Raw genomic sequence first — 27,912 nt, forward strand, 5'->3', positions numbered from 1 at the left:
ACGTTCCTTTATGGTAGTTTGGGGTCTGGACATCCAGAACTACATCCCGAAGGCTTGTGCTGTGGTTCGGGATTCCCAGCAGACAGTCCAACACAGGCAAAGGTTGTTGCTCTTGAGGAAACAACATTAATTCTGGAACACCTATCCAAACCCAGTTGTACTCATTTATGATTTTTAGGGTTGTTTCTTTTAAATTCAACCATCCTTAAGTTTTGAGGATTTGTTTGTTTGGCTTGGGGCTTTTTCACCTGATAGTTTTTGAAAGCAATGATGGGCCTTTCCTGCTTTTTCTCACCAGATCTCAGTAGGAATGTCAAAGCCTCCTTTCCCCTGGATTTGCCGAGGGTCCCAGAAGTGGAATTTGATCTTTTGGGGGTCCAGTTGAGCCTTTAACAAAACTATCTTTTCTCCCCTCAAAGTTTATTCAGGTGCTTGAGTTAAACAGGTGTTGGTAAAGACAAAGAGAAAAGCAGAAGTTTTAATCAGTCTAAGAAAAATCATTTCCTCTCTCAGCTGAGCAGGTTTGGCTCTCCCTTCTGATGTTGTGTGTGGAGCTGCTAAGCAACTCATATTTTTCTTCCTTAAATGAAAGATTTCACCCTTTCAGCATCAAATTAAATACCAAAGTGAAACCAAATCACAAGAAATATGATCGGAAGGTACCAGCCCATGGCTGCAGCAGACACCTAAACAGGAGGTAAAGGACTCACACTTGGAGTGCCTGGTTTGCCAAAAGGGCTCCTATTTTCCAAGGAATGTTGGCACGTTTCACAGAATGTTGTCCTATTTAGAAAACAAACATTTTTGCCCTCCATAACTAATGCTGTCGGGTGTTTCCTCATCTCCCTGCAGAGAAGCTCAGCAGCCACCCAGGGGGTTCTCCAAGGTGACACCCCTTCCCTCTTCAGGCCACTTAAACACACGACAGGAAGGCACAAAGGACCCAAACCTGGAGGCAGAGGGTGGAGCTCCCTGTTTTAAGCAAAGGAATATTTGGGAGGGGTTGAGCCCAATTGCTTGAGTTTATCCAGTGATGACAATGACCAAAGCAGTTGAACTCTTCCTTTCTGCTATAAATCACTGATTTTAACTGACCCCATCTTCCTCTCCTGGGAAATTCAGTTTTTCTCGCTTCAGAAACCTTAACAAACCTCCCCTTGTTTTGCCCTGGCGTTCAAAATTGTGATTTCTTCAAATCCTGACAATTCCCAAAAGCCCAGTGGGCTCCAGCACAGCCATTCTGGTGCCATCAGCAGATGCATCCAACTCCTGGGAGGAATTTTCCTTCTCCAGGCAGAGTTATCCTTGTCCTGGTTCATTTTGGCTTCCCTCCACCCGACACCTGAGCTGCCAAATGCTGCACCTTGGTAGGTAAATTCTGGAGTCAACAGTTCAGTTCCATCCTCAACAGATGAAACTTTTCTTTGAGAAAGATTCTTCTGTGGATTTATGGGGAAAACCATTTATTTCAATGGCAATAAAATTACACCAGGGCTTTAATTTTGCACTGCCTTGTTGCTCTCTTTTCACCTCAAAACTTAATAAAGTTCTGAAAATCAAGGCCGATTTACCTCCAGGGTCCTGGTTAATCCTCAAAATTAATGAAAAGCAGGAATAGAAGACACAGAACTTTGGTTTTTTTCTTGGTGGGTTTTCCAGCCACACAAATTCACACTGACTATGGGTTTCAAGAGGTGTAAAAGGAAGGAGAACAAAATGTTTCCCGTGCTTTGATTTCCCAGGTCATGAAACAATATTTGCACTTTTCCCAGCCCAGGTTTTAAGCTACTGCTTCAGTCACAATTAATATTCCACCTTCCAAAGAGAGGAAAAAAAAATAACTCTGCCTTCCCTGTGGATTCCCAGGGAGACATTCCACTCCGACCTGCAATTAGTGGTGGCCTCAGGCAAATGATCTAAAATAGAAATGTTATTTTTGGAATTGTGATAGCTGCTACTTTTTACTCTCTCCAAAGCCAGTTCTTTTTGCCTTGCACTGTCATTAAAAATAGAACCAATAGAATCCACAGCTACCACGGTGCTGCCTCGTGGTTTCTTCCTGCAGCAGGACACACACTGTCGTTCCAATGCTCCCAAAGGGAAATTTCCCGGATTTCTAACCTTGCCAGCAATCAATGATCAGATCTGAAATACTGCACCCAGGCAGAGCTGTGGCTGGTCTCAATTACCCTTGTCCTGCTGGCAAGATCTGGGATGTGCAGATGGGAACAGGTTCTCCAACAGCTGAATGCCTGAGATCCCAACCCAACAGCTGCTGGAGCCACCGGAGATCTTTCCTAATTCAGGGGGGATTCAGGTCAGAAATTCAGGCCTGATTTTAGTGTATCCATAACTTTAAATGCCTCCCTGTGTTTCCCACAGGAGTGGACAGGACTCAGAAGCACCTCTCCTCTCCAAGACATGCTCCAGTGGAATATCTACAGCTGCTCTGGGCAACCTGTGCCAGGGCCTCCCCACCCTCACAGCCAACAATTCCTTCCCAATATCTCATCTAACCCTGCCCTCTGGCAGTGGGAAGCCATTCTCCCTTGTCCTGTCTCTCCATCCCTTGTCCCCAGTCCCTCTCCAGCTCTCTTGGAGCCCCTTTAGGCCCTGGAAGAGGCTCCAAGGTCTCCCCAGAGTTCTCTTCTCCAGAAGATGGCCCTTGAAACTCACACTTTGCTTGGTCAAAACCTGGATGGAGCTGCCATGGACAAAGGGCCTGTGGGGCTTTCTCAGGAGGAAGAGATGTCCACTGGGAAAATCAGAATTTTCTGGGCTGGAAGGGACCCACAGGGATCATCGAGTCCAGCTCTGCAGTGAATGGCCTCTGAAGGAATTGAACCTCTAACCTTCCTTCCCTTCCCTTTTTTATTGTCATTACCCTGTAAAGTCTTGCCTAAAATTCCCAGCCTCCGCAAGCACCAAGCTGAGGGAGCCTGGGGGATCCACCAAGCCAAGGAGAGAGAAGCCATCTTGCTCCTCACCTTGGAAATCCAAAGCACACCTTGCCCTTGGCTGCATTTATTGCCAGGATTATCCCGCAGTGGGAATTGCAGCCTCTCCCTGTCTGGTGTCTGCTGCTCCAAGGGTTGGGAAGAGAGGAAGCAGAAGGGAAGAGCGGGCACATCAGCTGGTAACAGTTCAGAACCAGATGTACATTCCTGCACAAAACTCCGACGTTCCCGTATCCGATTACTTTGGAAAAGTGCGTCGCTCCAACCCTCTCATCCCTAAAGCCTCTCCCTCCCTCTCTCCTGCCTCTTATCTCTGCTGCTCCTTTGCTTTTGATTATAAACTTGTCACTGCAGGGCGAGTGCTTTGGGAACATCCGGCTGAGAGACACGAGGGATGAGGGAACAAAGCCCACAGGGAGCAGGCGGCACATGGAAAATGCACACACGGGATCATTTTTAGTGGTTGCTGCACAAGCACTAAGGAATCAACCCCTAAAAAGTGTGTGTGGGGGGGAAATTATACCTGGCTGCAGGTTCAGTGCTTGATGTAATTTGGAACTGTGATGTTTCTGAAAGGAGAAAGGATGTTTTTCTCTGTAGCAGGTAGAGGAGGGGGAAGGCAGTGAACACAAGAGCATCTTCTTTTTTCTTCCAGTTTGCTCCAAAAGTTGGCATTCCGGGCAGCTTCCCCAGCAGAGGGGAACTGGAAGAGCTCTGAATTCCCTTTGCTGTCAGGGCACCTTTGCCTGCTTCCCACAGCAAGCACAAGGAAGGGTGGCAGGAGGCAGAAATCCGAACCTTCTCCTCTGCAGCACAGAGGGATCCAAGGGTGATTTACTGGCCGAGCCCTGCCACGGGGACAGCAGGACCACAGGCTTCCTATGGAGAACAAGTGCTGCCCCTAAATCCCAGCCCGGATTCATTACTTCCCTCTAACAAAAAATTGTAGGAGCCTGATCGTGGCACTCAAACAAGGCACTAAACTTGCACCAAAACCATACTTTACATCCCAGTTTTTCTTTCCCAACCTCCTCCCCAGCAGGGGAAGGCAGCGGGAAGGATGCGCCCACCCCACCCTCCTTCGCCGGCGGTACCTCCGCGCTCCTGCCTCCCCCACAAACCTCCCCGAATTCCCTGTTCCTCCAGGAGGGCCGGCTCACGTTTCAGCCGGGGCTGCGCACACGTGGCCCGTGCCTTTGCTCTGCTCCGGGGAAGATATTTGCACTTTTGTCAACACGGCGCTCGGCTCTGGCACCGAGCTCTGCTGGGGGACTCGGACACATACACACACACGGCCCCGGGCTCCGAGGCTCCAGAATCACACCCCAGCCAAGTCCCACCATAAATTTCCCCTTAATGAATCCTGCCTGATACTAAAAACTAAAAAGCTTTGCACTTGCAGCAGTTACACAGCAACAAGCCCCCGAGGGGGAAATCCTGCCTCGCTCCATCGTGCAAACCCCCCCTTCGGTGTCGTTCGCAGGAGCTGGGCAGGGTTTCTTTGATGTGTTTATTTATTTCGTTTATTCTTTCATTCATTTGTCTCATTCCTTTATTTTATTGATTAATTTAATAGTATTTATTTAGTGTAGAGGATACTCAGCCCAGAGAGGCACGTCCCAGAGCTCCAGCAGCGGCAGGCGCTCGGCTGGACCGGGATCACGCCACGTGGCCACGTCCTTTTCCCATCACGGCTCCAGGGTGATGTCCCGGAGCTCTGTGTGTCCTGCTTACATGGGATGGGCCCAGTGCTTATCCCAAAGGCACAACCCGTGTTCCAGCTGAGAACGGGGTGCTTTGAGGTCCATGCCCACAGTCCACCTCCGTCTCCAACCCCTGGAAGGGTCAATCCCACCCCATGGAAGCGCCTCGCTCCCTGGGAAATCAAGCCCCGCTTTTGGTGGTCGTGGCAGGGCCTTAAAAAGATGCAGAATGTTGGCAGAGCAGAGGGAGAGGAGAGGCAGCAACAGCAGCTCTCCCAAACTGGGATCTGCTTCCCTTGCTCCTGGTGCTCTCAAACAGCTCAACAAATCCCTGCTTCCTTCCCAAGCAGCCTCTTCCAGGCACCTCGTTGGGGCAGGGCACTCCAAGTGCTCAGCCCCACATCCCACCTGTCCTCTCGTGCTCCCATGTCCCTGCAAACCCACCGGAAACACAGTCCTGGAAACCTGTTTGCTGGGAAAACCGGGCTCCTTGCAGCCGGAAAGGTGCCACTCCGGCTTCCCTTAAGGCTTGGAAATGATTCCGCACACTGAGGAGACTCCTAAATACCTCTGGCACAAAGCAAATACCCCTCACAATGGGTCATATCTGCCTTGGGGTCCGGGGGGCTGGTGGACACCATCCCAGCCCACTGGTACTCATGGAATTCCAGGTCTGGGGTGCAGGGTCACTCCTCAGACCCGTCCAGCAGCCCCAAACCCTCTGGAAAGCGGGATTTCGGGAGTGACACCCGTCCTGCCTGACTCACTGGGGTCTTAAATTGGATTAGGATCTATTTGCAGAACTGCCTCGCTTTCTGACTTCTGTGCTGCACCTGAAAACCTTTCCTCTGGAAAGCAAACACAGCCTGTCCCCGGGGGCTGCCTGGGGAAGTCTTTCCACTATAAACATTACCTACAGTAGTGGAGTCCGCCCCAGGCAAGCCAAAAATTCCTTCTCCTACCGAGGAACACTTTCCAATCAAACCACACATTATTTTTTCCATTAATGAGTGTTGATACCTACTGGAAAACTTTGCAAAAGAAAGCCACTCCAAACTAACTCTTCTGATACAACAGCTCCGTTTTACGAGTTTCTTTTGTCTTGTTCCTTTTTATTATTATTGGGTTATTTTATTTCCCTGCTCCGGGTTGAAAACATGATCTTTGCTGCTCAGGAATGCGCCTGTTCCTGCAATTTGGGCTGTGACTGAAATCAGGGGTCCAAATCTGATTTTGCTCTGCCTTAACTCCACAGAAGGAAGCAGAGTTTTCCCACATTTTCCCCCCACGGTGTGATGGAGAGGGAAAACAGACCCGTCGTCTTCTTTTTTGATGGATCAAAAATCCCGCTCCCATGATTTTTATGCTCTGGGATATCACAAATTCAACAGCAGGATATTCTGGAGGAAAAAACGTCCTCCTACCTACCTCGGCTCCTGATTCCCTAAAATTCCCTATTTAGTATTTAATGGAGGGGGGGGAAACTGGGGAGAAAAGGGAGATGGGGTGCAGGGTCAGCATCGCCTCTCCAAGGGACTCTCCATGGGGTTTTCCACAAGCCATTTCCAGTTGATCCGTATTTTGGGTTGGGTTAGTCCAGGAGGATCTTTTCTTGCCCCCCACAAGTAGGGCCTTGAAGGGGTTTTGCCCACCTGGCCCCAAACTTCCACCCTTTTCACAGCCCAGAGCACGTGTCTGGGGAGCTTTTGCCACTCCGAGGTCACCCTGTGGGACCCGGAGGCAGATCCTCACCCCATCCCCACAGGACAGGGGGTTTGCAAGACCCCCAGCATCCAGGGGTGCAAAATAGGGCCCCTAAGGGTGCAAAATAGGACCCTATTCTGTAAAAATGGGGCCCTATCCTGCAAAAATGGGGCACACTCTGCACCCTGATTTGGGCAAGGAACTGCTACAGCCTGGCCACAGATGTGGGAATGGGACCCTTGGGAGAACAAGGAGGCAGATCAGCACCCCAAAAACCCTTTTGGGGGGGAGGCTGTGCTGGAGGGGTCCTGCAGATTCAGCATCTCCGGGGGCAGGGGGTGGCACAGGCCAGCTATCTTTTATTCGAGGTGCATTCCCAAGATTTTAGTTAAGTGTAACATAAAACTGTGAAAGTTTAGCAGGGGAAAAGCCTTCCTCCCACCGACCTGAGTGGCCAATCAGGAGGGAGCCCCGCACCTCCCTCACTTCTGACAACTATTTAGCAACTGAGCTCAGCTAAAGTTTCCAAAAAGTTAGAATAACTTCCTCTCTCCGAGACCTCAATTTTTTTGCACAACCCCGGTCCTTGAAATAAGAGCCCTTCGAGCAACCTGGAAAACGTTTGGTCAGCAAAAAAAAAAAAAAAAAAAAAAAAAGGGGGAAAAAAAGAGAGAGAAAAAGAGTCCTCCTGTTTTTCCAAAGGATCTGTCTCAGGAATTTAAAGCACATTTAAGACACACACACACACTCACATAACATAAGGAGGGGGGGAAAAGCTCTTCCCCTCCTCTTCTTGCAGAAAGCATGGAAGAAAGCTCCAGTTCTCCTGTTTCCCCAGTGGATAGCTTGGGGACCAGTGAAGAGGAGCTGGAAAGGCAGCCAAAGAGATTTGGCAGGAAGAGAAGATACAGTAAGAAGTCCAGCGAAGATGGCAGCCCCAACCCAGGCAAGAGGGGGAAGAAGTCCAGTCCCAGCTCCCAATCCTACGAAGAACTGCAGAGCCAGAGGATCCTGGCCAACGTCAGAGAGAGGCAGAGGACTCAGTCGCTCAACGAAGCGTTTGCCGCCTTGAGGAAAATCATCCCCACGCTGCCCTCGGACAAACTGAGTAAAATCCAGACCCTCAAGCTGGCAGCAAGGTACATAGACTTCCTCTACCAGGTGCTACAGAGCGACGAGATGGACAGTAAGATGACGAGCTGCAGTTACGTGGCTCACGAGAGGCTCAGTTATGCCTTCTCCGTGTGGAGGATGGAGGGAGCGTGGTCCATGTCGGCCTCCCACTAGCCACCGGCTGCCCCCGGGGTAGGTACCTGTTTCTCTTCTCCTGGATGATGCTCTGTGTGGTTTTGGCCCTTCCCCAGCCCTGGGGATGGCTGGCGTGGATGGTGTGGCACGGGGATGCCGGGGGGCGAAGGGGTTGGTTTGTGTCGGTCCCTCCTGCTCCCCCCTGTGCCCGGGAAACTTCCAGGCGGGCAAAAATGAAACCTGCCCCGTTTGAGGGGGGAGAAAAGTAAATTAAAATCAGCGTGGTTTTGCTCTGTGAGGGTGGGGAAGCGGGATGCCGGGGGGCGAAGGGGTTGGTTTGTGTCGGTCCCTCCCGCTCCCCCCTGCGCCCGGGAAACTTCCAGGCGGGCAAAAATGAAACCTGCCCCATTTGAGGGGGGAGAAAAGTAAATTAAAATCAGCGTGGTTTTGCTCTGTGAGGGTGGGGAAGCGAGAGGGGACCGGTGTGGAGAGTTGGATGATGAGGGACAGAGGGGGAAAACGTCGCCGCGTGAGATTTGCCAGAAAGCGCTGCCTCGGGGAAGGGTTTGGAGAGGGAAAGGTGATCAGCACGAGAGGCTGACGGATCTAAAACAGCTGCTGCCACATTCCAGGGGTGCCTGCACCCCAAAATACCCGGTGTTGAGTCCTGCAGTGGCCACATCCTCTCCTGGCTGGGGGGACCGGGAGCCACGCGGGGCTCGGCGATGAGTTCGCCCTAGGTTGCGTTTCTCTTAAAAGAAACGAGTAGCAGATGTCAGCTGCAACCCCGGGCTGTGCCCCTTCCCCCTCACACAACAAAAAGCAACCAAAGATAGAAGAAACTTTGTTAAATTTTTGGATTTGTCCGGTTTCCCTTCCCCAAAGTGCCCCAGTGAAGCGACGGCTGGTGTTGGACGGAGTTTCTTATTTACTCTCCTCGCTAAATTCTTCCTCGTGGTTTTCCATTAGCAGAAAACTACTTCCTCTTCAGCTGCCTTTGTAATATTCAGGGAGGGAGGAATAAACAGTAAGAAAGGAGGTGGGGGAAAAGGCTTTTAATAACACCCTCATCTCCAGCTAATTAAGCAGAGCAGCTCTGCCTTGTGTCAGCCGGGCTTTGCTGTCTGGGCTCGGAACATAAACCAGAGCCCACGAGCCCATTTCACCAAGCAAACACTCCAAAGGGAAATTTCCCCCGCCACCCTGGCAATGCAAAAATGAAATAATTTCATCATGTGGAGAACTGAAGAAGGAAAAGTTTATCCCAGCCCATTGGTGGGGCTTTTTTAAAGGGACAAATCCATCATTGTTTAAACAGCAATAAACGGCCAGTTTAAATAAACACAAAATAAACCCTGGGCAAAAAAACCTGATGCAACTGCAGTACCTGCTTTAGAAAGGCTGAAAAAAAACGTTCAACCAGGACTTAGGGGTGTAAAACAGCCTTCAAACCATTCGAGAAACCACTGCAAGTAAATGTTTCACTCACATCCCGCTATGGCTTGGGATTTGCCGCAGTTAAGGTGTCCACCTTATGGTGGACCTTTGGGGCCCCCAAAATGTTAGTCTGTCTCAAAATTAGTTACTCTACCCACTGCACAAGCTGCCTGTGGATAGGTTTTATCTAAATAGGTGACTCTGCTGCTGTGGGGTTTATGGCTATTGCCGGGTTCCTATTTTTTGCCCGCCGTGCCCTTGTTTCATCTGCAAAAAGCCCAAGTCAAGTGGGTTTTTATCAAGTTAAGCCTGGTTTATAAACCAGAGTGCCTTTTCCCGTGCTAATCTGGCTAAAAAACTGCAGCAACCAGATTTAAAAAAAAAAAAAAACAACCAAAAAAACCCACACGCAAAAACCCAGGCTTCTTGTCAAAAACAGATGTAAAATGTCCCAAACACATATTTCTTCAGCAGTTTAGATTGGCTGAGTAGCAAAGTGCTGGGCTGGGACAATGCATTTATTCTGTTGTTTCCCAAATGATGTGTTGCCATTAAGCCAAGGATGGCTTGAAAAATCTGTTATCTAATGTCCAACCACTCCTGTCACACAGGACAGAGCAAAACCTGCTTTTGAAAACTAGATTTAAAAAGAATCGTGGCCTCGATGACTGTTGAGATCGTTCTGATGGGGCAGATTTTAGATGAGAGCGAAATCACGAACCGAGAGAAAAAACCCCACGAATTAGAACTAAACCCTGGCACATTTTGGGGTCGATTTTGAGGGAAGGGGAACCCGCCATAACCCAACTTCCAGCTTGGTGTTCCGAGGCGGTTTTTGCTCCAGGGGTCGTTTTCCCAAGCTGCCGAGGTTCCCCCCTCTCCCGTGGCTGTGTGAGCGGAACACGCGTGCGGTTGAACTGTTGAAAACGCTGTTGACAAATGGCCTGGTGCGGAGCGGTGTCAAATTCGAGCGCTTGTGGCCACATGAACCCCCTCTGCCAGCAGGGCCAAAAGCACTCCAAGAGCCTCCAGGAGTGCCCTGAAATGGGGAAACTCGGTTGGGTGGGGGGGACAGGGACTTTGGCACGGGGTTGTCCTGGGCAGAGGAGTTTTCACGGATAACGCAGGAGCAAACGCAGCCTCGACAGGCAAAATTCCTGTCTGAATCTAGGATCAGCTCCTGCCTTTCCTGGGGAGTAGGGAGCATGAACGAGGTGTCTGAATTCAGGATCTGCTCTCTGTATTCAGGATCTGCTCTCTGAATTCAGGATCAGCTCCTGCCTTTCCTAGGGAGTAAGGAGCATGAATGAGCACCGGTCAGGCTGGGTTGCCACCCTCCCTTTTCCCTTGGTTTTGGGGAGACATAAGCAAGGAAAGGTTTTCTCCTTGGAGGAAAAGTCATTCCTCTTGGGCTGTGAGTGAAATAAAAAGCAGAGGAGTTTTTTGATTGGAAAATCAGAGCCTTGGGAACTGGGAAAATGCCACCTGGCCCCTGCGAGCGCCAGCAGGTCGCTCCTCTGGCCACGAGAGCTTTTCCTGTTCTGCTCCACGGAATTCCAGACAGCTCACTCCTGGAGTTTCAGAAGAAACAGGCGCAGCTTTGCACTTCAAGGGCTGCAATGGGATGTTTGAGCTGAGCCTTCCTCCCCCCCCAAAACCTGCCCATCCTCCTGGCGGCACCTGCGCCCCTTCCCCTCGCAGCCACTTCCCTCTTTCGCTTTCAAAACGTTCGAGATGTTCTAAACTGAAAAAAAAAAAACAACCCACCCACTCGGAAAAAAAGACATAGTAGGGAAAAGCTGGGATGTCAGGACCATGAGCAAAGCAAAAAGGGCAACGAAGCTCCAACCCCCGCACCAGTAAGACCAGTTTGCCAACACCCCCTCACTGGGGATGAACACTCTGCCTCCCCTGGGCTGGCATCGGCACTAATAACACCTTTCCCATCTTTTCCCTGCTGCAGAAGCCACATGCAACGTGTGTGCTCGATCCACAGCCCCTTCAGACTTCCAGGGCTGCTTCCAGTATAAAACACCAGCATCCTATTTCATTTTCTCCTTAAAGAAGCAAACAGATGTTATCTCTGCTGGCCCTGGGAACAAAACCTAATTCTAGAGTATCTGAGAGCAGCACAGTGAGCTGGGGGTGTAGTGACACTGGAACTAAGCCCTTTTTGTCCCAAAAGCCCTATTTTTTTTTCGACGCATCCTTCAAAAAATGTAAATAAGTTTCCTTGACAGGAAGGATTGTAAAGTTTGGTATTTACATTAATGGGCTTGTAGCGGGGGGTTTTCATCTCAGCGCATTTAAAAGCCCAGCAAAAGGCATTTTGGAGCCTCTGTTTACGTTCGTGTCGTTCCCTGGGAAAGGATAAATCTGTTACCCAGCAGACACCAACCACGCTGCGAGTCAGCCAAAAAAACGCTCAGGCTCAGGGATCTCTGAAAAACAGGGTGCAAGGAAAATGCTCCGGAGAAGGAGACACGCAAAAAGACAAATCGGCCTTGGCCCGGACACAAATAAATGAATTACCATCAGAAAGAGCTGGAGACACGCACGGGGAAGGGGAAAAGTTGAATCAAAACCAAAGGACCGCTTAGAAAAAGCGGTAAAAACATGTTGTTGCTTAATTTGCCCGAGGCAGGGCTGCGGTAGAAAGTCCTATCGGGAGAGATGTGCGTTGAAGGGTCATTAAGGGAACATTCAAGGCAGACATTTGGGCTAAGTAGACCTAATTTGTCTCCAAATTAGTCATCCTCGCACCCGCTCGGCTCCGCAGAGGAGCTCTGCTTTTCAAAGCATCCTCGTGAAAACAAAGGGAAAGATCGAAACGCTTCTCCTTTGCAACCTCCCTTCACATTCCTGCCTTTTGTGCTTTTTGGGGGGCATATTTCATGGAGTTCTAGGTAGCGATGATAAACGAGCCCTGGAGATCACAGCGGGCTCTTACAGAGCTGGGACAGATCCTGGAACCGCCGCCGAAATCTCTTGTGGGGACATTTCATGTCACTTTTCCCCCCCAGCAATATAATTAATTTTATAGCTGTAGCCCTGAGAATCATTTCCATGTGGTTCAGCACGACTTTGAAACCTCCAAGCCCGAAATCTCTAGAATTTATGTCCTGTTTTGGAGCCGTAGGAATGGTGGGATGAAGCCACGAACGTGGAAAGGGACGGCACCACAACCCCGAAACGCGGCGAGCTCGACATGTCATCAGGGGACTGGGGGAAGCAGATATTCCAGGGAGCTTTTTAACCCCCTCCTCAGGCTTTGCAGAAAATTGGGAAGGGGAAAAAAAAGCTGTTCCTTGCTCTCTGCTGATCCCACCAAACACCTCAGCGGGCTGGGGAGTCCCCACTGCTCCTCATTTACTTCTTTAGGCAAATTTGGAAGCGAGGAAAACCCAAGAAACCCTCCAGCAGCCTCGTGCTAATTAATGATTAGTTCTCAAGAATTAAAACAGCAGAAATATTTGCCAGCGATTTAAAAAAAATAATAAATAAAATAAAATAAAATCAGACCCAAGAGCAGACAGCCCGGAGTTTAATTAGATTTGTAGCTGGGGAAGATGACCACTCAGCAACAACAACTAATCACACACAAATAGCAAATTAACTCAGCCAGCCAATAAATCAAAGCGGGGCAGCCCTTACCCATCACTTTAACCACTTCCATGCTGGACCCGGGAACCACTGGGATGGAAAACAGCGGGATGAGGTGCCTGCTGGTGGGGTTTTTAACCCGGTGGCAGCTGCGCAGTTCCCTTGTCCTCCTCCTGCAAAGAGGTGGGAATCGGGGCTCTGGCAGCCCTTCGGAATGTGCTTCTCCTCCTGCCTGAAAGCAGGGAATTTTGGGGGCTTGACTGGTAAAATAGAAGATCCCCCTGTGAATTTTATCCGTGACCTGTCACCCCGAGAGTGCGAGGTTTTGGGGTTTTAGCAATAAGGAGGGTTTTCCCTTGGGAAAGGGGGTAAAAATAACTCAGTCTTTATCACACCAAGGGAAGCAGCAGCAGGAACCTGGAGACAGGTTTGTGCTGGAGAAGTGTGTAAATGGGGCAGGGAGGTTTTTGTTTCCACTTCCATAAAAATATTCAATAAGCACCAACAACTGCTCAGTCCTTTTGCTGACAGAGTGGCCCTTAGATCCCTGACTTGTCCCGATGATCCTCCCCGAGGTCTGAGCCTTTCGGGCGGGGAGGGGGGGGGGAAAGTTGTTTAGATTTAACCCTCCAAAACGAAGCCGGGAAAGGTGGCTTGGATTCCTCACCGGGATCCGCCTGGGAAAGGGGCACTGGGCACCCCCAGACCTCTGCCATGAGCTTCCTTTGTGAGCCTTGGGTGATCTGGGCTTTCTTTTGCAGGCAGAGCCGTTGTCCCACAGATCTCAAGAGTGGTCAGACACCCAAACAGCAAATAACCCTCCTGCCCTGCATGGGGAACTCAAAGCTCCCTCTTCTCCCAGCTTTTCTTGTCCATCCTTTAACCACAGCTTGGAAAAGAGAAAAAGGAGGAGGGTGGGGGGAAGAGAAGAGACAGATGTCCACTGGTTCAGCTTGATATATATTTACTGGAAGAGGTCCAGTGAGCCTAGACTAGCTTTAATTGAATTCCTAGTAAGATAGTTTTGCTGCCACCCCCAAGAAGCAGCTTCACCATTTCCTTTAGAGATATTAGACCTGCCAGACACACACTTCAAAATGTATGAATTAGCTTTGGGATGAATTTAGCCACCAAAACCTCTCCTGCAGTAATTTATCTGATTATGCTTTTGGTTTTAGCTGTTGAGGCCTCCTTTAAAAATCATGTGTTTGTGCTTAAATGTAAATAAACTTAATTGCTCTGCTGAGAGAGAGATGGGGGGGAATCAGGGCTGCACTGAGGCTGAAAAAGTCAGTGAATCCAGCTTGGAAAATTTGGTAGGGTGGGAGAGAGTGGCTTTCATGCAGAAAGCAGCATTTTGGGTGGCTGGGGGGGTTCCCTGATACATCCACATCCAGTGTCCCCAACAGCAAGCTCTTAATAAAATTAATCTGCCAGAGGGGCCTTGCAGAGCCACAAAAATGCACATTTCAGACTGATCCTTATGCCATGTTTTATGCCCATTGTGCTGAAATCTCACTGTATGCTAAGGCTGGATAGAAGGAATTCCTGGCTGGGAGGGGGAGCTCAGAAAATCACAGGGATGGTAGGGAAAAAAAAAAAAAAGATTGTAGGCTCAGAAGAAAAATGAATGGGCAGATGCTTCCCAGCAAAGAATTTGTCACTGGTAATTAAAGATAATCAACCACCTTGTTGAGGGTATGAAAGGATTTTGATCCTTCTAAACTGCAGCATCCTGATACCTCTGAGCCATCGCCCTCCGGATGCTCATCCTGCAGCACAGAAATCCCACCCTGGACATGCTCAGGATGGAAATTCAACAAAAGGCATCAGTGAGCCAAGAACTAAAGGGTTTGAGATGGGGAAAAGAGGTTTGTGATATGTTCAAACTGAGCACCTGCCTCCCTGTCCCTCGTGGGAGTGTCCCATGCTGTCTCCAAGCCACACAGCCCCCAAATTACACCCCACAGGCACTTTTGGGGCCAAATCATGTGATTTTAAGTCTTTTTTCCTCCTAAATACACAAGCAAGCTCGCCCAACAGGCACCAGTGGGTTCCACAGCGTGGGGTGGGTGGGAATGGAGCCTGTGCAGGAATATCTGCCTGGAAGCAGAGCGTTTTCAGCTCTGGGAATACCAGGGAATCACCCCCACGGAAACTTCCCAGTTACCGGGGCACAAAACCACACGATAAAAACAGGCCAGGTGAAATAAAAAAGAGTCTTTAAAAAAACCACTGTGCACGCAACATATCAATCAGTATTTTTACAAATTAGATAAGGTGGCTCTTGTGCATGTTTTTCTGCATTTTGCCGAATTATTTGGCCTGATGAGCTCGGGAAATTTCTGAGCTCACCAAGTTCCTTTTTGCCGGCCACAAATCGTCCCTGCGATCTCCGCGTTCCCTTCCCGCTCCAGGGGGGTGTTTAGACACTGAACAACCTGGTGTTTTACAGGACTTTTTTCATCTTTTGCCACGAGAAGAGTTGTTTCATAGATCCCTGTGGCCACCAGCACTAAATAATCTATTTTGTCCTGCCTGGCTTTGAAAGGTTGGCTGTAAGGAGGGAGCTGGAGTGTCCGCGTCCTCCTCGCCTTCCTCGCTGGGATGAGCTGAGTTTTCACTTGGATTTTGGGGCAGAGAAGTGGTTCAGGCTTTTGGAATTCTTCAAATCGCCATTTGTGCCTCAAGAGCAAGGGAAATAAAAGCATCCCTTTGCTTTTCTCCTTGGAAATTTAAAACACGACCAACCCAGTGAGCGAGTTGTAAGGAGTACACGGCTTTACGTGTTCATGACAGGGAAATTAGTAGTGGAAAGCACCACAAAAGGACCCAAAAATATAACTCCATGCACCCCCAGGGTGCTCAGAGGGCTGGGGATGCAGGGGAGCATTTTCAGCATTGAATGGGGAGCTCAAAACACGCTGATTTTCACTAGTTAATCCCAAAGTTTTTCTCCCTAGCGCTGTTGTTTTGTAAACCAGGCGATACTTTCACTCTCAACGAGTGGCAAAAGGTAAATATTTTTAAGTTGTTGAGGGAACAGACATGGCTTGGAAAACTGTAGCTATTCCTTAGCTAGGAATAATCACAGAATCATCCGATTTTCAGGATAATCATGTCAGAATCAGGGATAAAAATGCCCAGCTTTAAATGCAGATCTACCCCACTTTTTTCATATTGTTTTTTTGTTCTCATCTCTGTCATTAATGGCTCATTTTCTTCTGTAATTAGAAAGGTTTCCCCACACACCCCAATGCCTGAGGTCCATGGGCAAGTCCCAAGTACATTTATTAGATCAGTCCACTCATCCCTGCTCCTACAGAAAATAAACCTCCTGTTTTATAAGACATTCAGAGCCATTTCCTAATTCCATCATTTCACCAGCCGGGCAGTGTATTTTTGTTTCCCAGTGCTGGTTTTCCTTCATCTTTCCTTGAAATGCTGCTACCCAACCTTTCACGTAACTACGGCCACATTTGCATTATTTTTAGGATCCAAACCCTCTTTCTGGATAGGAGATCCATAGGCTCACCTCCTGGAATTACTCACCCACTGCAGCGCTCAGGCTGCCTTGCAGCTCTTCTTTAGTTCAGACACATCCTTCAAGTGGCCCACATGGTGAAAATATTTCAAAACAAGGGGGGTTTCAGTCATTTCTGAAAGAGGGAGGTGAGGAGAGGAAGGTTTCCTGGAGCTTCTGCAGAGAGCCCAGGCCAGGAATCTGGGAAGCTTTTCAGGGGGGTTGGTTGCTGGGACAATTTGGGACTTAGAGTCACTCTGTTAAGCACTCTGAGATGTAAACATGGCTGGTGAGGTTTGGCACCAGAGCTCCAGAGGTTTGGCACAACCAGGGAAGAGACTAGAATAAATTGCTGGCCCGGTGGTACAACAAAGAGCAATGTCCACATGAACCAGCCATGTCCTGGGAATGCCCACAGTGGGAATGCCAAACCACCCCTGGGCAGGCTCCAGCCCAACCAGGCACTGCTGGGACCCCAACCCTTAACCCTGATCCCCCCCACCAGCACCTCCCAGCAGGACAGAAGCCCTGGAATGCCCTGGGCTCTCCATCTCCCTGGCTGCCAACATCCTGGCACCACACAGGGATGTGGCACCACACAGGGATGTGGCACCACCAGCCCTGGCTCCTGCAGGTCCAGGAGGCATCACATGGGGCTGGGAGGCAGAGGAGGCTGCTCCACTCCCAGTCTGTTAGGAAACTAAGCATTTATTATATATTAAAAAAAGAAAAAAAAAAAAGAAAAAAAAAGAAAGAGAGGATTTGGCAGCTAGCAGAGGGTGGGGATCCCTGCCAAGGCTTGGACAGCTGGACCTTCTTCACTAGCAAGTTGTGTGATCAGCAAGGGCTGTGCTGAAAGCCAAGAGGAGTTACCAGAGCTGCCACATCACATCGGGCTGATCCTCCCTCTGGGAGACACCTTAAAGAGACAAAGCCACCCCAAAACCTGCCCCAGAGTGCTCCCAGCAGAACCAGGGGCGACCTCTGGGGCTTTGTGGGTTGTGGTGTTTCCCCCCCACCCCCTTCCCCAACTTCTGATCCGAGATGAGGGGACAGGGAGGAGACTTGTACAAGGCTGTTTTTCTGTTTTCTGCAGCCTTGCTTTCAGCCCAAAAAGGCTGGGTTTGCCCCTCCCGTCCAGGGCTGGGCGCTCCCCACAGCTTGGAATAACCCAGGAAATTGGGCAAAAGCTCCAGCAGGTCCGAGGACAGAGGGGATCAAGGGGTGGCCTGGCACTGCAAATCCTAAAACTCTTGTCTGGGGAAGTCTTAAAAAGAGCAGGAGAAGCACAGCAGGAGGAGGGAGGGAGTTGTGACGAGATTGGAGGAGATTTGAGGAGCTGCAGACCCCAGGGAATGGCTGGAGGATGTTCCTCTCCCTCCCAGCAAAGGGTAACAAAGCAAAAGGCTCCCAGATACCTTTTGAAACAGAAAATTATCCTCCTTTTCTTCAGGAGCAAAGCAAGAGACCTGTTTCCAGGTGTTATCCCTGCCCTATCCATCCCCTCCCTCTCCAAGCACTCCCCAGGCTTCAAGGTTTAATTTTAAGCCTGTCACCAAAAAAACCTCCTGACCTCCCAAAATCCTTCCTTCACATCCCTGCCACGTGGATTCCCATTTCCCTTAGGAAGCTCATTTTTCTTGCAAACATCTCCCAAAGATCCTTCCAAGGAACCATTTTTTTTGCTCCAAGGCTGCACTGAGGCACCCAGTCCCCAAACATTCCATATTTAGCAGCTCTCCCCATCCTGGCAGCAGATTCCCAGGCTTAGGGAGAACTGGGTGATGGAAAAGGTGAAAAACCACAGGAGCTCCTGCTGACTCAGCATCTGCTGGCACTAGAGGGCAGAATAAATTATATCAAATAAAGAATAAGGTGGGTTTGAGGTCACATCCAAGGGGTGTGTGTCTAACAGGGAGCACAGGGAATATCTGGGAGCAGCCAGGAGCTGCCTCACTGCCCGGTGCAAGGAATTTTGCTCTTAGTACATCCCACATTAATGATCGTCAGGACAACAGGTTATTTAATTTAGGGCCAGAGCACGGCATCAGAGGTGCTTCCACCACATTGCATCACAGCTGCCTTTCTATAGAGAAAAACTCTTTTTTTATATAGAAAAACTCTCTTTTTTTTTTTAATAAAGAAACCTCACGATTTTCTCTGCTGTGTTTATGTAGGAATATGATTAAAGCTGCACTGCCCTCATCTTAATAGGAGACATTAGATGAGCTCCAAACACAACAAGCACAGGTTTACTCTGTTCCTTTATCAACAGCCACTTCAATAAACAACCCAAATTTGAAATGATGACTCCAAGTGGGTCAGGCAGCCCAGTCCTTTCATTAGGGAAAACCTCAGGAGCTGGCAGGCTCGGAGAGCAAGGTAATTTGTGGTCTAAACATCAGAAAGACTCTCAGGCCTCCCAGGTCAGGTCTAACCCTGCAGGCACAGGAGGTGCTGAGTTGCTGGGTCTGCCAGAAAGTGCCTTCACCGAGGGACTGGATTCCTCTAAAATTCCTTTAAAATCTAAAGATTGAGGTGCAGGAGAGTACCCTGAGCCCCCCAGAGGTGCTGTCCCCACAGGGTTTCAGCGCTGTAGCACCTCAGTTTAGGATTAGACCCAGCCTTGGAGCTGAGACGCCCAAAAACTGCACAAGAGAGCTGTGAGGAGCATAATGAAGGTATTGGGGTTAGGGACAAAAAGGGCCAACCCCTAAAATATGGTTGATTCCACAGACTCCTTAGAAGGGAATCGCTAAATGCTGCTGAATAGGAGAAATGCAGGGGCTTGGGTGCGGCTTGGGAGTGGAAATGTCTCAGCCCTGCTTTGCTGTGAGGGAAAAGGGAGGTCTGTAGTGATACGCTACATAAAGGGAAGTTTGAAGGACAGCAAACTGAGAGGTGATGCTTCATGAAGGATCCCATCTCCTCTGTCCATCTCCAGCCTGTTTTCCACTGCTGGTTTTTGGTGGGAAGCAAAAGTGCCGCAGGATGTGGGGGCTGGCCCTGCCCTTCCCAGCTCCTTCCAGCCCGTGTCCCTTGTGGGGACACTTTATCCCAGAACCTCTGGGCTAATTTTAAGGCTGCCACCTCTTTTGTACCATCTGATGTGATGGGGTCAGTGGGCTTTGCTCTCCTTGCACGCCCAGCCCACCCTGAGCACACTCATCTCCACCCGAACAAAGGGACCAGGCGGAACCTTCTCCCAGCTCCCACCCAAAACCTTCCCGTGCAAACTCGGTGCCTCAGTTTCTCCTCCAAAAAGCAAATTGTAATACTTTGAGTGCCCACCCTGTCACCTCCCCACCAGACAGGACCCTCCTACACGTCGAGAAGGGATTCACACACAACCAGACTGGATTTTTGCCTGCCCAGCCAGACCCTCCTCCTTGGTGGTCGTCTCCCCACAGCTCCTCAAAATCCAGGGTGCCCAGGGGATCTTTGATCCCAGAGGGATCCAGGCACTGCCAGATGGGAGCCAGCTCTGCACCAGGGCCAGGCTGAGCACCCACATTTATATTCCTTTCACAGCCTCTCATTCCAGAGATCTAAATTGCAGATGTTGCCCTTCAGATGTGGAGAGAGACAAAAACGGAAGGAAAAAGGTTAAAGCAGCTCTGTGAGTCACTCCAATCTACTGTTGATTTAGAAACCTACCTCAGCTGTAAATAAGCTTCTCCAAAGTGTTTAACCTTTTGTATCCTGGCCAGGAAAACTAATAAATGAGAACAAAACATCCCTCCTGAGCCACAGAAGCAACAAAGCTGGAAAACCCCACGGTGGGGTTAGAACTGAGAATAAAGTGACCCAAAACAAGTGACCTGGAGAGGGGGAAAAATAAAAAGAAGGCATTAGTGGGGCAGATAATGAAAGGAGCAGGATGTGCTGCTCTCTGGGATCTGCTCCAGGCAGCAAAGGGGAGGAACAACTTCCCAAACAAGCAGCGAGAGGCTGTGCAGTGAAAAAACAAAGCAGAGCTCAAACCAATAGCAAGACTCCGGTTCAACAGGCACCAGCCCCCACTCGGTGCACCCAGACACTCCCTGGAGTTGCATTACATCCCAAATTATTTCTCCACGGGCAGTTTGGGTGCTGCTCTTTCGGGGCCAGAAGCCCCAGGTTGAAGGCAAGGGGCATCTCAGGTGTGGGGCAGAGCTCGGACCAGGATCGCAGACAGGAGCATTCCCGGGAGGATGAGCTTGGCTGCAGGTCTGCCTATGGATCAACGGCAAGGAAGCTCTGGAGAGGGCTGGCACTGCAGGCACTGCAGGGAATAACAGCTTTGGGAAGCCCTGGGAATTTTGGAAGGCGGCTGAACCATCCCACCCTCTCTAAAAATCCTGTTGAATCCTTTTTTTGCCTTCAAAGCCGAGGGTGTAGCAGCGGAAGGGGAGCTTTCCCTGGGATTTGAGGCACTGAGTGGGAGTTGAGAGAAAGGTCGGATCTGCTGATCTCAGGGCACCACCAGGAGAATTCTGCACCAGGATCTCGAGGAGTTCACTTGGGCCAGAGCCATCCCAAGGTCTCTGGTTAAAGCACAGTCCTGCAAAGTGGCCAAGAGGGCTTTGGAGTCCCAAAAGCTGCAATGATTAAAAGGAAAACTGCTGAGCAAGCACTTCCTGCCCACATCGGGCTTGCCTTAAATATTTAGGCATGCTTTAAATCACAAAGCACCAAGGGTTTTGTAGAGATGGGGATGCTTTAAAAAAAACCCCAAAGTCACCCTTCTGGTCAGCATACAAATGCAAAACTCAGGGCAGAGGGAGCTGGTGGATAATTCAGACCCAAACACCTCTTGGAGTGATTTTCCCTCAGTTCCTCCCCATTCCCAGGCAGTTTCCAGCCCCACAATGTCAGACATGAAGTGAGACAGGACTGTGCTCCAAGTTCATGTGTTCAAGTTTTCCACCTAAAATCCAAATAGTGGAAACATATTTAAAAAAAAAAAAAAACCCAACCTGTTAAAAATAAAACCTGTTAAAAATGAAACCTATTAAAAATACTACATTAATTGATGAAATAAGGCATTACACTGAAACTGTGTGTGAGGAGGGGCCTTTATAAGAGTCATAAGTGATATTTTAGAGAGCTGCTCACATCTCCCTGTCCTTGCTGGTGTTGAGTTCAGCCTGATGGACGCTGAGGAGCCTAAAACAGGGAGAAGGTACAGCTCAAAGCTGAGGGAATCTGATCCAAGAGCTGGGATCATCATCCCAGCAGAGACAAGCAACGGAGCACAGCACCAGAGAGAACAAAGGGAGCTGAGGGGGAGGAAGCAGGAGAAGGAGCCCAGGAGACCAAGAGCAGAGGAAGTAAAAGGCCTTGGAGACTGGGAAATGAGCAGCTCGGGCTGGGATTTATCCCAAAGCCTGCCCAGGCACCAGGATAACATGAGGAGCCTGCTCACAGGGGGAATTTTTTGCTGGGCAGATCACAGAGCACTGCATCCCCCAGAGGCTGTGGGAATGATGATGGGGTGAAGGGGAGCACCAGGGTCAAGACAGAGCCAGGCTGGAAGCAGAAAGCCTCCCAGCAAGGGGCCAGCAATACCCTTTTCACACAGCACATCCCTCCAGGGATACAAAAGAGAGGGAAGGAGGAAAGGCTTCGGGGTCCTGGGAAGGTTTCCCCACTTTCCCTGGTCCCAACCTTAACCCAAAGCTGAGCTGAAGCAGCCCAAGGTCTCCCACAGGAGGTTCGTAGCTCTCAGCTGCCACCAAACCCCAGGGAGGTCAGAATTGCCCCAGATGGTTTCCCAGCTCCTCTTCCAGGGCTTTGTCTGATCCTGACCGACACGGTCTGACCCCACTGAGCCAAAGCATCATAAAACCAACATAAGTAGGGATAAAGCAACATTTTTCAGGTTTGAAATGCACAGCTGGGAGTCCAAGAGAGGACATGAGCTGGGGCAGAGCTGTCCCTGCATGGCCTGGGCCGTCTCCAGAGGCTTGTCTGATCCTTGGACTAGACCACAGGCATTCCCTTGGCTCTCCTGTGCCTGGGGCTTCCATCCTCAACCTCAAGATGACTTGGCTGGGTCTCATCAGAGGTGACGCCCTGGCCAGGCAGGGAGTCCACAAAAACTAAGTATCCCATCCTAGCCCATACAGATGTGGAAAAGGGGTCCAGATTCCCCTAGAGCAGTTGGGGAACCACCAATTCCTGAAGTCAGAGCCTGGAACAGCTCCTGTGAAAGGAATAAACTCAGTTCTTTTTATGGAGCTCAAAGATCTTTCAGGTCCCTTCCAAGCCAAACCATTTCATGATTAATGGGGCATAGATGGAAATGGTTTGGATGTCCAACACTGGAGAAGTCAGAGAGCCTCCTCCTCTGGACTTAGGACCCAAAACAGAGATGAAACAGCCAAGTGAGGTGATGGGAGCAGAATAAGGATATCCCTGGATGGAGAAGCAATGCCAGCAGTTCTCCTTAGTCTCTGGAGCTGCTGGGACGTGGCACACTTGTACCAGCTTCCTTATTCCAGCCCTACCCAGCTGGGGAGCAGCTTGCAAACACTTGGAAGGGAAGGCAGAAAGTCTTTAATGAGCCCCAAACCATTCCTGAAAAATCCATTAGCTATTATTTCAGCTGTGTGACCTCCTGAAGGGACTTTCTAGAGGGCCAGATTATGCAGGCAACTGAAAATATAAATAAGTACAGAAAGGGCAGAGATCACTTTGTTCAGCCAAAGCGTGTGGGATGTCAGGTTAAGCTTCCTGTTGGGTGCATCCCTGCACCTCCAGGAGAGGAGGGTGGCCCAGCATTCCCATTTCGCCTTCCAGCTTAAGGGAAATTGTCCCACAAGATTGAAAATCGAGCCACAAGAACCAGCCCCTCTCCTGGAGTCCTTTGGCTAAAGCTGCATTTCATTCCCTCATTTATTGATGTTGATTTAAGTAACTGCTGGTTTTAGGGAGCCTTTAATTCAAGGAACCCATTTACCTTTCAGGTGAGGATGTGGTAAAAACACATCTACTGGAGCATTTCCTAAGAACTGAGGGTCAGGGGAAGAGGAGCCTCTCTCCAAATCTCTCTGGATCATCCCTAATGGATGATCACCAGCTTTACAGTATTCCATGTATGTCTACACATGCACACCTATGTTTAGTGATTTACTGCTGCGTGACAGGTGTACATGGATAGAGAACTTCCTCATCCCTGGAAGTGTCCAAGGCCAGGCTGGACAGGACTTGGAGCAACCTGGGCTAGTGGGAGGTGTCCCTGCCCATGGCAGGGGCGTGGATTAGATCCCCTTTAAAAGTCTCTTCCAGCCCAAACCATTCTGGGATTTTAATCCACACAATTCTCTAGACAGGACAGACCAAAACTCCCTTTTTCCTTCCCTGCATTCCATCCGATTCCCTAATTAGCCTTTAAACCTTCCTTTTCAATCAAGAGTGTACCACCCAGCCCCTAAAACATCACACCCAGATTTGACCTGGGGAACATCACACACAGAGAAACACTTTGCTGTGCTGCAAACACAAGCCCACGTGTAACGCTCGGTTGGACAGAGCAGAGGAGCAGGTCGGCATCAATCAGATGTTTCCATCGCCCCTGGAACCATTCCAGGCCAGGTTGGACCGGGTTTGGAGCTAGTTTAGTGGGATGTGTCCCTGCCCATGGCAGGGGGGCATGGATTAGATGCTGTTTAAAGGTCCCTTCCAACCCAAACCATTGTGGGATTTATTGCAAACCCAAGCAGAGAAACCCAGCAACAACTTCCGAGCAAGCCCCTGATTCCCAGGAGCACCAGCTCAGCTCAGATCTGCCCATCCCAGACAGCTCGTGACATTCCCAGAGGAGCAGCACTGCCAAAGGCAAAGCACAAAGCCTTTGTTTGGAGCAGATGCTGCAAAGAGAGCTCCTCTTCCTCCCCCCAGAGCAGGGATTGCATCAGTCCCGCAGTAACTCAGGTTATTATCTCAGTGGGAACCTCCCGGAGTTCAGGCTCGGAGGTTCAAACGAGTCCAGCCTGCAGCTGGCAAACCTAAACAAGACCAGCCAGCTGGTGCTGAGCTGAGTCACTGGCTTGAAAATCTCCACTTAACCCGCTCCTTTCATCCCTGAAGCCCCAAAAACCTGAAGGCACACGTCTGCCTGTGGCAGGATGGCGAGGCTCCCAAGGCCCGTGCACAGCAATTTTCCAGAGCTTTTTTCCGGGCTGCTGTGCGAGTGCTGCACACAAATCATCTTCCTGGGAGCCACTTGCTGGGCTTTGGGGATTCAGCAGAGCATGTGCTAAATCCCACCAAAGCCACGTTTGGACATGAGGCATGTGATTAAATACCCCACTAAACACAGAGGAGCAAAGGACACAATGACTTATCTGCTCCTTGAGCAGAGGGATTCCATCTCTGCCTGTTCCTTCCTCCAAGAGTTTGAACTTGGAGTGAGACTGTTTGTCCCCTTTGAAAAGCAGCAGCAAGGGTGTGGTCAGCTTCATTTTACCCCTTGTGAAGCCATAAAATCCAGCAGTGGGATGGGAAAGTGTGAAGGGGGTCATTTATTTATGGGAAAGCAGCACAGAAAGCTGGGAGAGAATAAAAAGCAGAATAAAATAAGATTTTCAAACTGATTAGATAGTCATTGCACTGGGAATTAAAAGCTGCAGGGGGGGTGGTTTATGGAAGTGGAGGCTCTTGGAGCAGAGCAGTGGGTTGGGAAACTCATCCTGGGGAGCTCAGAGCACCATCCCAGCTGGAAATGTGTTGCTGAAAACGTTGTGAGTAAGGGCTGGATCCCTCACCCACTCCCCTGCCCGGCATCAGCCCCAGAATACTTTCAGGAAAGCCCATAAAGCAGCTGGCCAAGCTCACGCTGATGGGCTGATGAGTCTTGGAAAAAGGAGTGATTCAGGGTTGCTCAGAGCCTGCACAGGGACCTGTGGGATATTCCCATCTCCTCAGGAGACCAGGATCCTGATGGCAACATCCAAACCCACAAAAATCCAGACCAAATGTCTCAGCCATGGCCAGCTCAGCCTCTCTGCTGTTGCCTTCCTCTCCCCCCACCCCCAGGAGCCACCACAGCCCAAGGTGCCCCAGCAGAGCTGCAAACCAACACAAACATCCAAGCACTTGTTCAGTCAGAGCCTGCCGAGGAATTTCCCACAATCACAGGATCCTTTAGGCTGGAAAAGGACCTCTGAGATCATCAAGTCCAGCCTCTGGCTAGTCACAAGATCAGAGCACTGAGGGCACTTCCAGTTGTTTCCTGAACACCTCCAGGGATGGGGACTCCACCCCCACAGCCCCTTGGCAGCCCATTCCAAAGCCTGACAACCCTTTCCATGATGAAATTCCTCCTGATGTCCAGCCTAAACCTCCCCTGGTGCAGCTTGAGGCCATGTCCTCTTGTCCTGGATGTCATAACACACCAGAAGCACGTTTTTTCCCAGCGTTGGCTCCTCTCCATCAGTTTTACTCAAGAAAAAGCCAACTCTCAAAAGGTTGGAGCAGGGAATGAACTGCTCCACCTTCACATGGAAATGTCAAATCCAGAGCCAGCCAGGTGACCCTTCTGGAAGGTCAAGCCTAAGTTCTCTTCTATGGGAAAGCATTAAATAATTCTGATATCAAATACGTGCAGATCCTTGACTGAGCCCAGAATCCTGATGGATTTGAAGCAAAACGAACAAAACCACTCTGAAGAACAGCATAATCAAACAAAACAACAAAACCAGTGCTCTGCACACTCCAAAACCTCTGCCAGCCTCTCCTCGTCCTGCCGAGGGCTCCCGAGGCAAAGCTGCCTGCAGAGAACACCTGGAGCTGGAAGGATCATCAAGTCCAACCCCTGGCCCGGCACAGGAGGTGCTTGGACACCCCCAGGAAGCAGAGGCAGCCTCGGGAAAAGGCTGGTGAGGAAAGGAGGAGAGGAAGGAAAGAGGAGGGAGAGCTGCTCACAAACACCAAGGCGGGGCAGGAAGGGGCTCGTTACCCTGAAGGACAACTGAAAGAAAGGGCTGAGGCTGAAATCTAAAGGCCTGGCTTTAAGGAGCTTGGTTTAAGGTTTTGAAACCTGGTTTAAGGCTCAGGCTGGATCTCAGGGAAAGGTTCTTGCCCCAGAGGGTGGTCGGGCACTGACCAGGCTCGCCTGAGCTCAGGGAGTGTTTGGCCAATGCTCTGATGGACAGGGTGGGATTGTTGGGGTGTCCTGGGAAGGGCCAGGAGCTGGACTGGATGATCCTTGGGAGTCCCTTCCAGCTCAGGATAGCCTGTGATTCTAAGCATGGCCATTCCATCTGCATGGGTGGGGAGTTCTCTAAGTTTCCTGAGAAGGGTATGTGGTACTTGGAGTAAAGGCTGGAAGAAACGGCCCAGGAGAGATGCAGGACCCAGGATGGCTTTTGCCAGGCTTGTGTCCTGCTGATGTGGCTGCCAGAGCATGGAAAACAGAGGGAAAGAGCCCCAGGGCACTAGCAGACAACCAGTGCAAACCTATTCAAATTCCAAGTCACCAGCAGCATTCCCAGCGACAAGGTCTGGCATCAGTCCCATCCAGGGTGCCCAAAGTACCAGTGGAGATGACCTGAGATGCTCTCCCCAGCCCCACACACCCCAGAGAGCCTCACTCCATGCCAAGTGCTCCTTATCCCAGCAGGATTGTTTGTCCTATAAAAATATAAATCCCTGTGCACAAGGGCAATCCCACATATTTTAAAGAGTTGGGCTCCTCTAGTCATACAACAGGATCAGAGCAGCTTTATCGACTGTAGCAGAGTGAAGGTGGGTTATTCCAAGTGGGAATTTGGCCCCCTGACTTTAATGATGTTGTGGTGATTAATCCCAGATGGAGACATGGCCTGGTCCAATCCCTTCCCAAAGTCCTGGGAGATTAAACACCACCCTTACTCAGAACCTGGGGGGTATCCTAAAAAATCATCACCTGCTGTCGTAGGAAAGGAGGATGGATTGGGATCAAGGACTTCAAGGAACTTCAGGGACATGTTTTTCAAAGACTGCTGGGATGATGCTGGAGTAACATCCTTTCCTCTGCAAACACCTGAGAATGTCATCTGGGATGGGAGTCCAAAACCTGGGCATGGTGACACTGGGCAAGGAGATAGGGAATCCAGGGAATTCTTCCCACTGAGGGCTTTTTGTGATGCTCTGTGAAGCTCCATACCTGTAAAAGCAGGATTAAATCCATCCATGCCTCAGGGAAGCTGCCCCGGAGGCAACAAAGGGAAAACTTTCCTTCCTACTCCAAATGCCCACAAAAAGGGTCTTTTTTTTCAGCAGTCATCTCCAAGGCTCACTCAGCATTTTGCTTCCCAGAGTCCTATCCTCAAGGACCACATGTTTTGCAGGGAATGAATCCACTGAAAACTACAATCCCTTAAGCTCCTTTACACAGAGAGAGACAGTGAAGCTGCACCATGAGGAGAAATCCCAAAATAAACCAATTCCAAGGCGGGTGCTGGTGGGTTTTTTGGGGTCTCAGGTGGTACAAACACAGAGTGGAGGGGACCTACCTCATCTTCCCATCACGTCAGTCATGCAGAGGAATTATTCCTGGCTATGGGATACCAATGTCTCTCCCCAGATTTGCTCTGGGGGTCTCTCTTCCCAAATTTGCTCTGGGGGTCTCACTCCCCAGATTTATTCTGGGATTCTCTCTCCCTAGATTTTCTCTGGGAGTCTCTCTCTCCAAATGTCCTCGGGGGGTCTCTCTCCCCAAATTTGGCACCGCACGGGCCAAGAGGACTATGAGGGCTGGGTGTTGCATGCA

The 27,912-nt window shown here is 50.0% G+C and overlaps 1 protein-coding gene across 2 annotated transcripts in view; it reads left to right on the forward strand.

Annotated features, from left to right (window-relative positions):
- Positions 1 to 7,168: 7,168 nt before the first annotated feature.
- Positions 7,169 to 27,912, forward strand: part of TWIST2 (twist family bHLH transcription factor 2) — a 30,662-nt gene continuing 9,918 nt past the window's right edge. Inside the window, exons 1-2 of one of the 2 annotated variants that reach the window (XM_018084468.2) lie at positions 7,169 to 7,669; positions 23,126 to 23,210. In XM_018084468.2, the coding sequence (XP_017939957.1) occupies positions 7,169 to 7,651 (483 nt within the window). In that variant the 3' untranslated portion in view covers positions 7,652 to 7,669; positions 23,126 to 23,210. Of the gene's footprint in view, positions 7,670 to 23,125; positions 23,211 to 27,912 lie in introns of those variants that run through there. The other variant, XM_008930947.3, reaches the window with a different exon arrangement.

Source organism: Manacus vitellinus, unplaced genomic scaffold, assembly GCF_001715985.3.
Source record: "Manacus vitellinus isolate BGI_N305 unplaced genomic scaffold, ASM171598v3 scaffold_71_pilon, whole genome shotgun sequence".
In the NCBI taxonomy this organism is placed as follows: domain Eukaryota; kingdom Metazoa; phylum Chordata; class Aves; order Passeriformes; family Pipridae; genus Manacus; species Manacus vitellinus.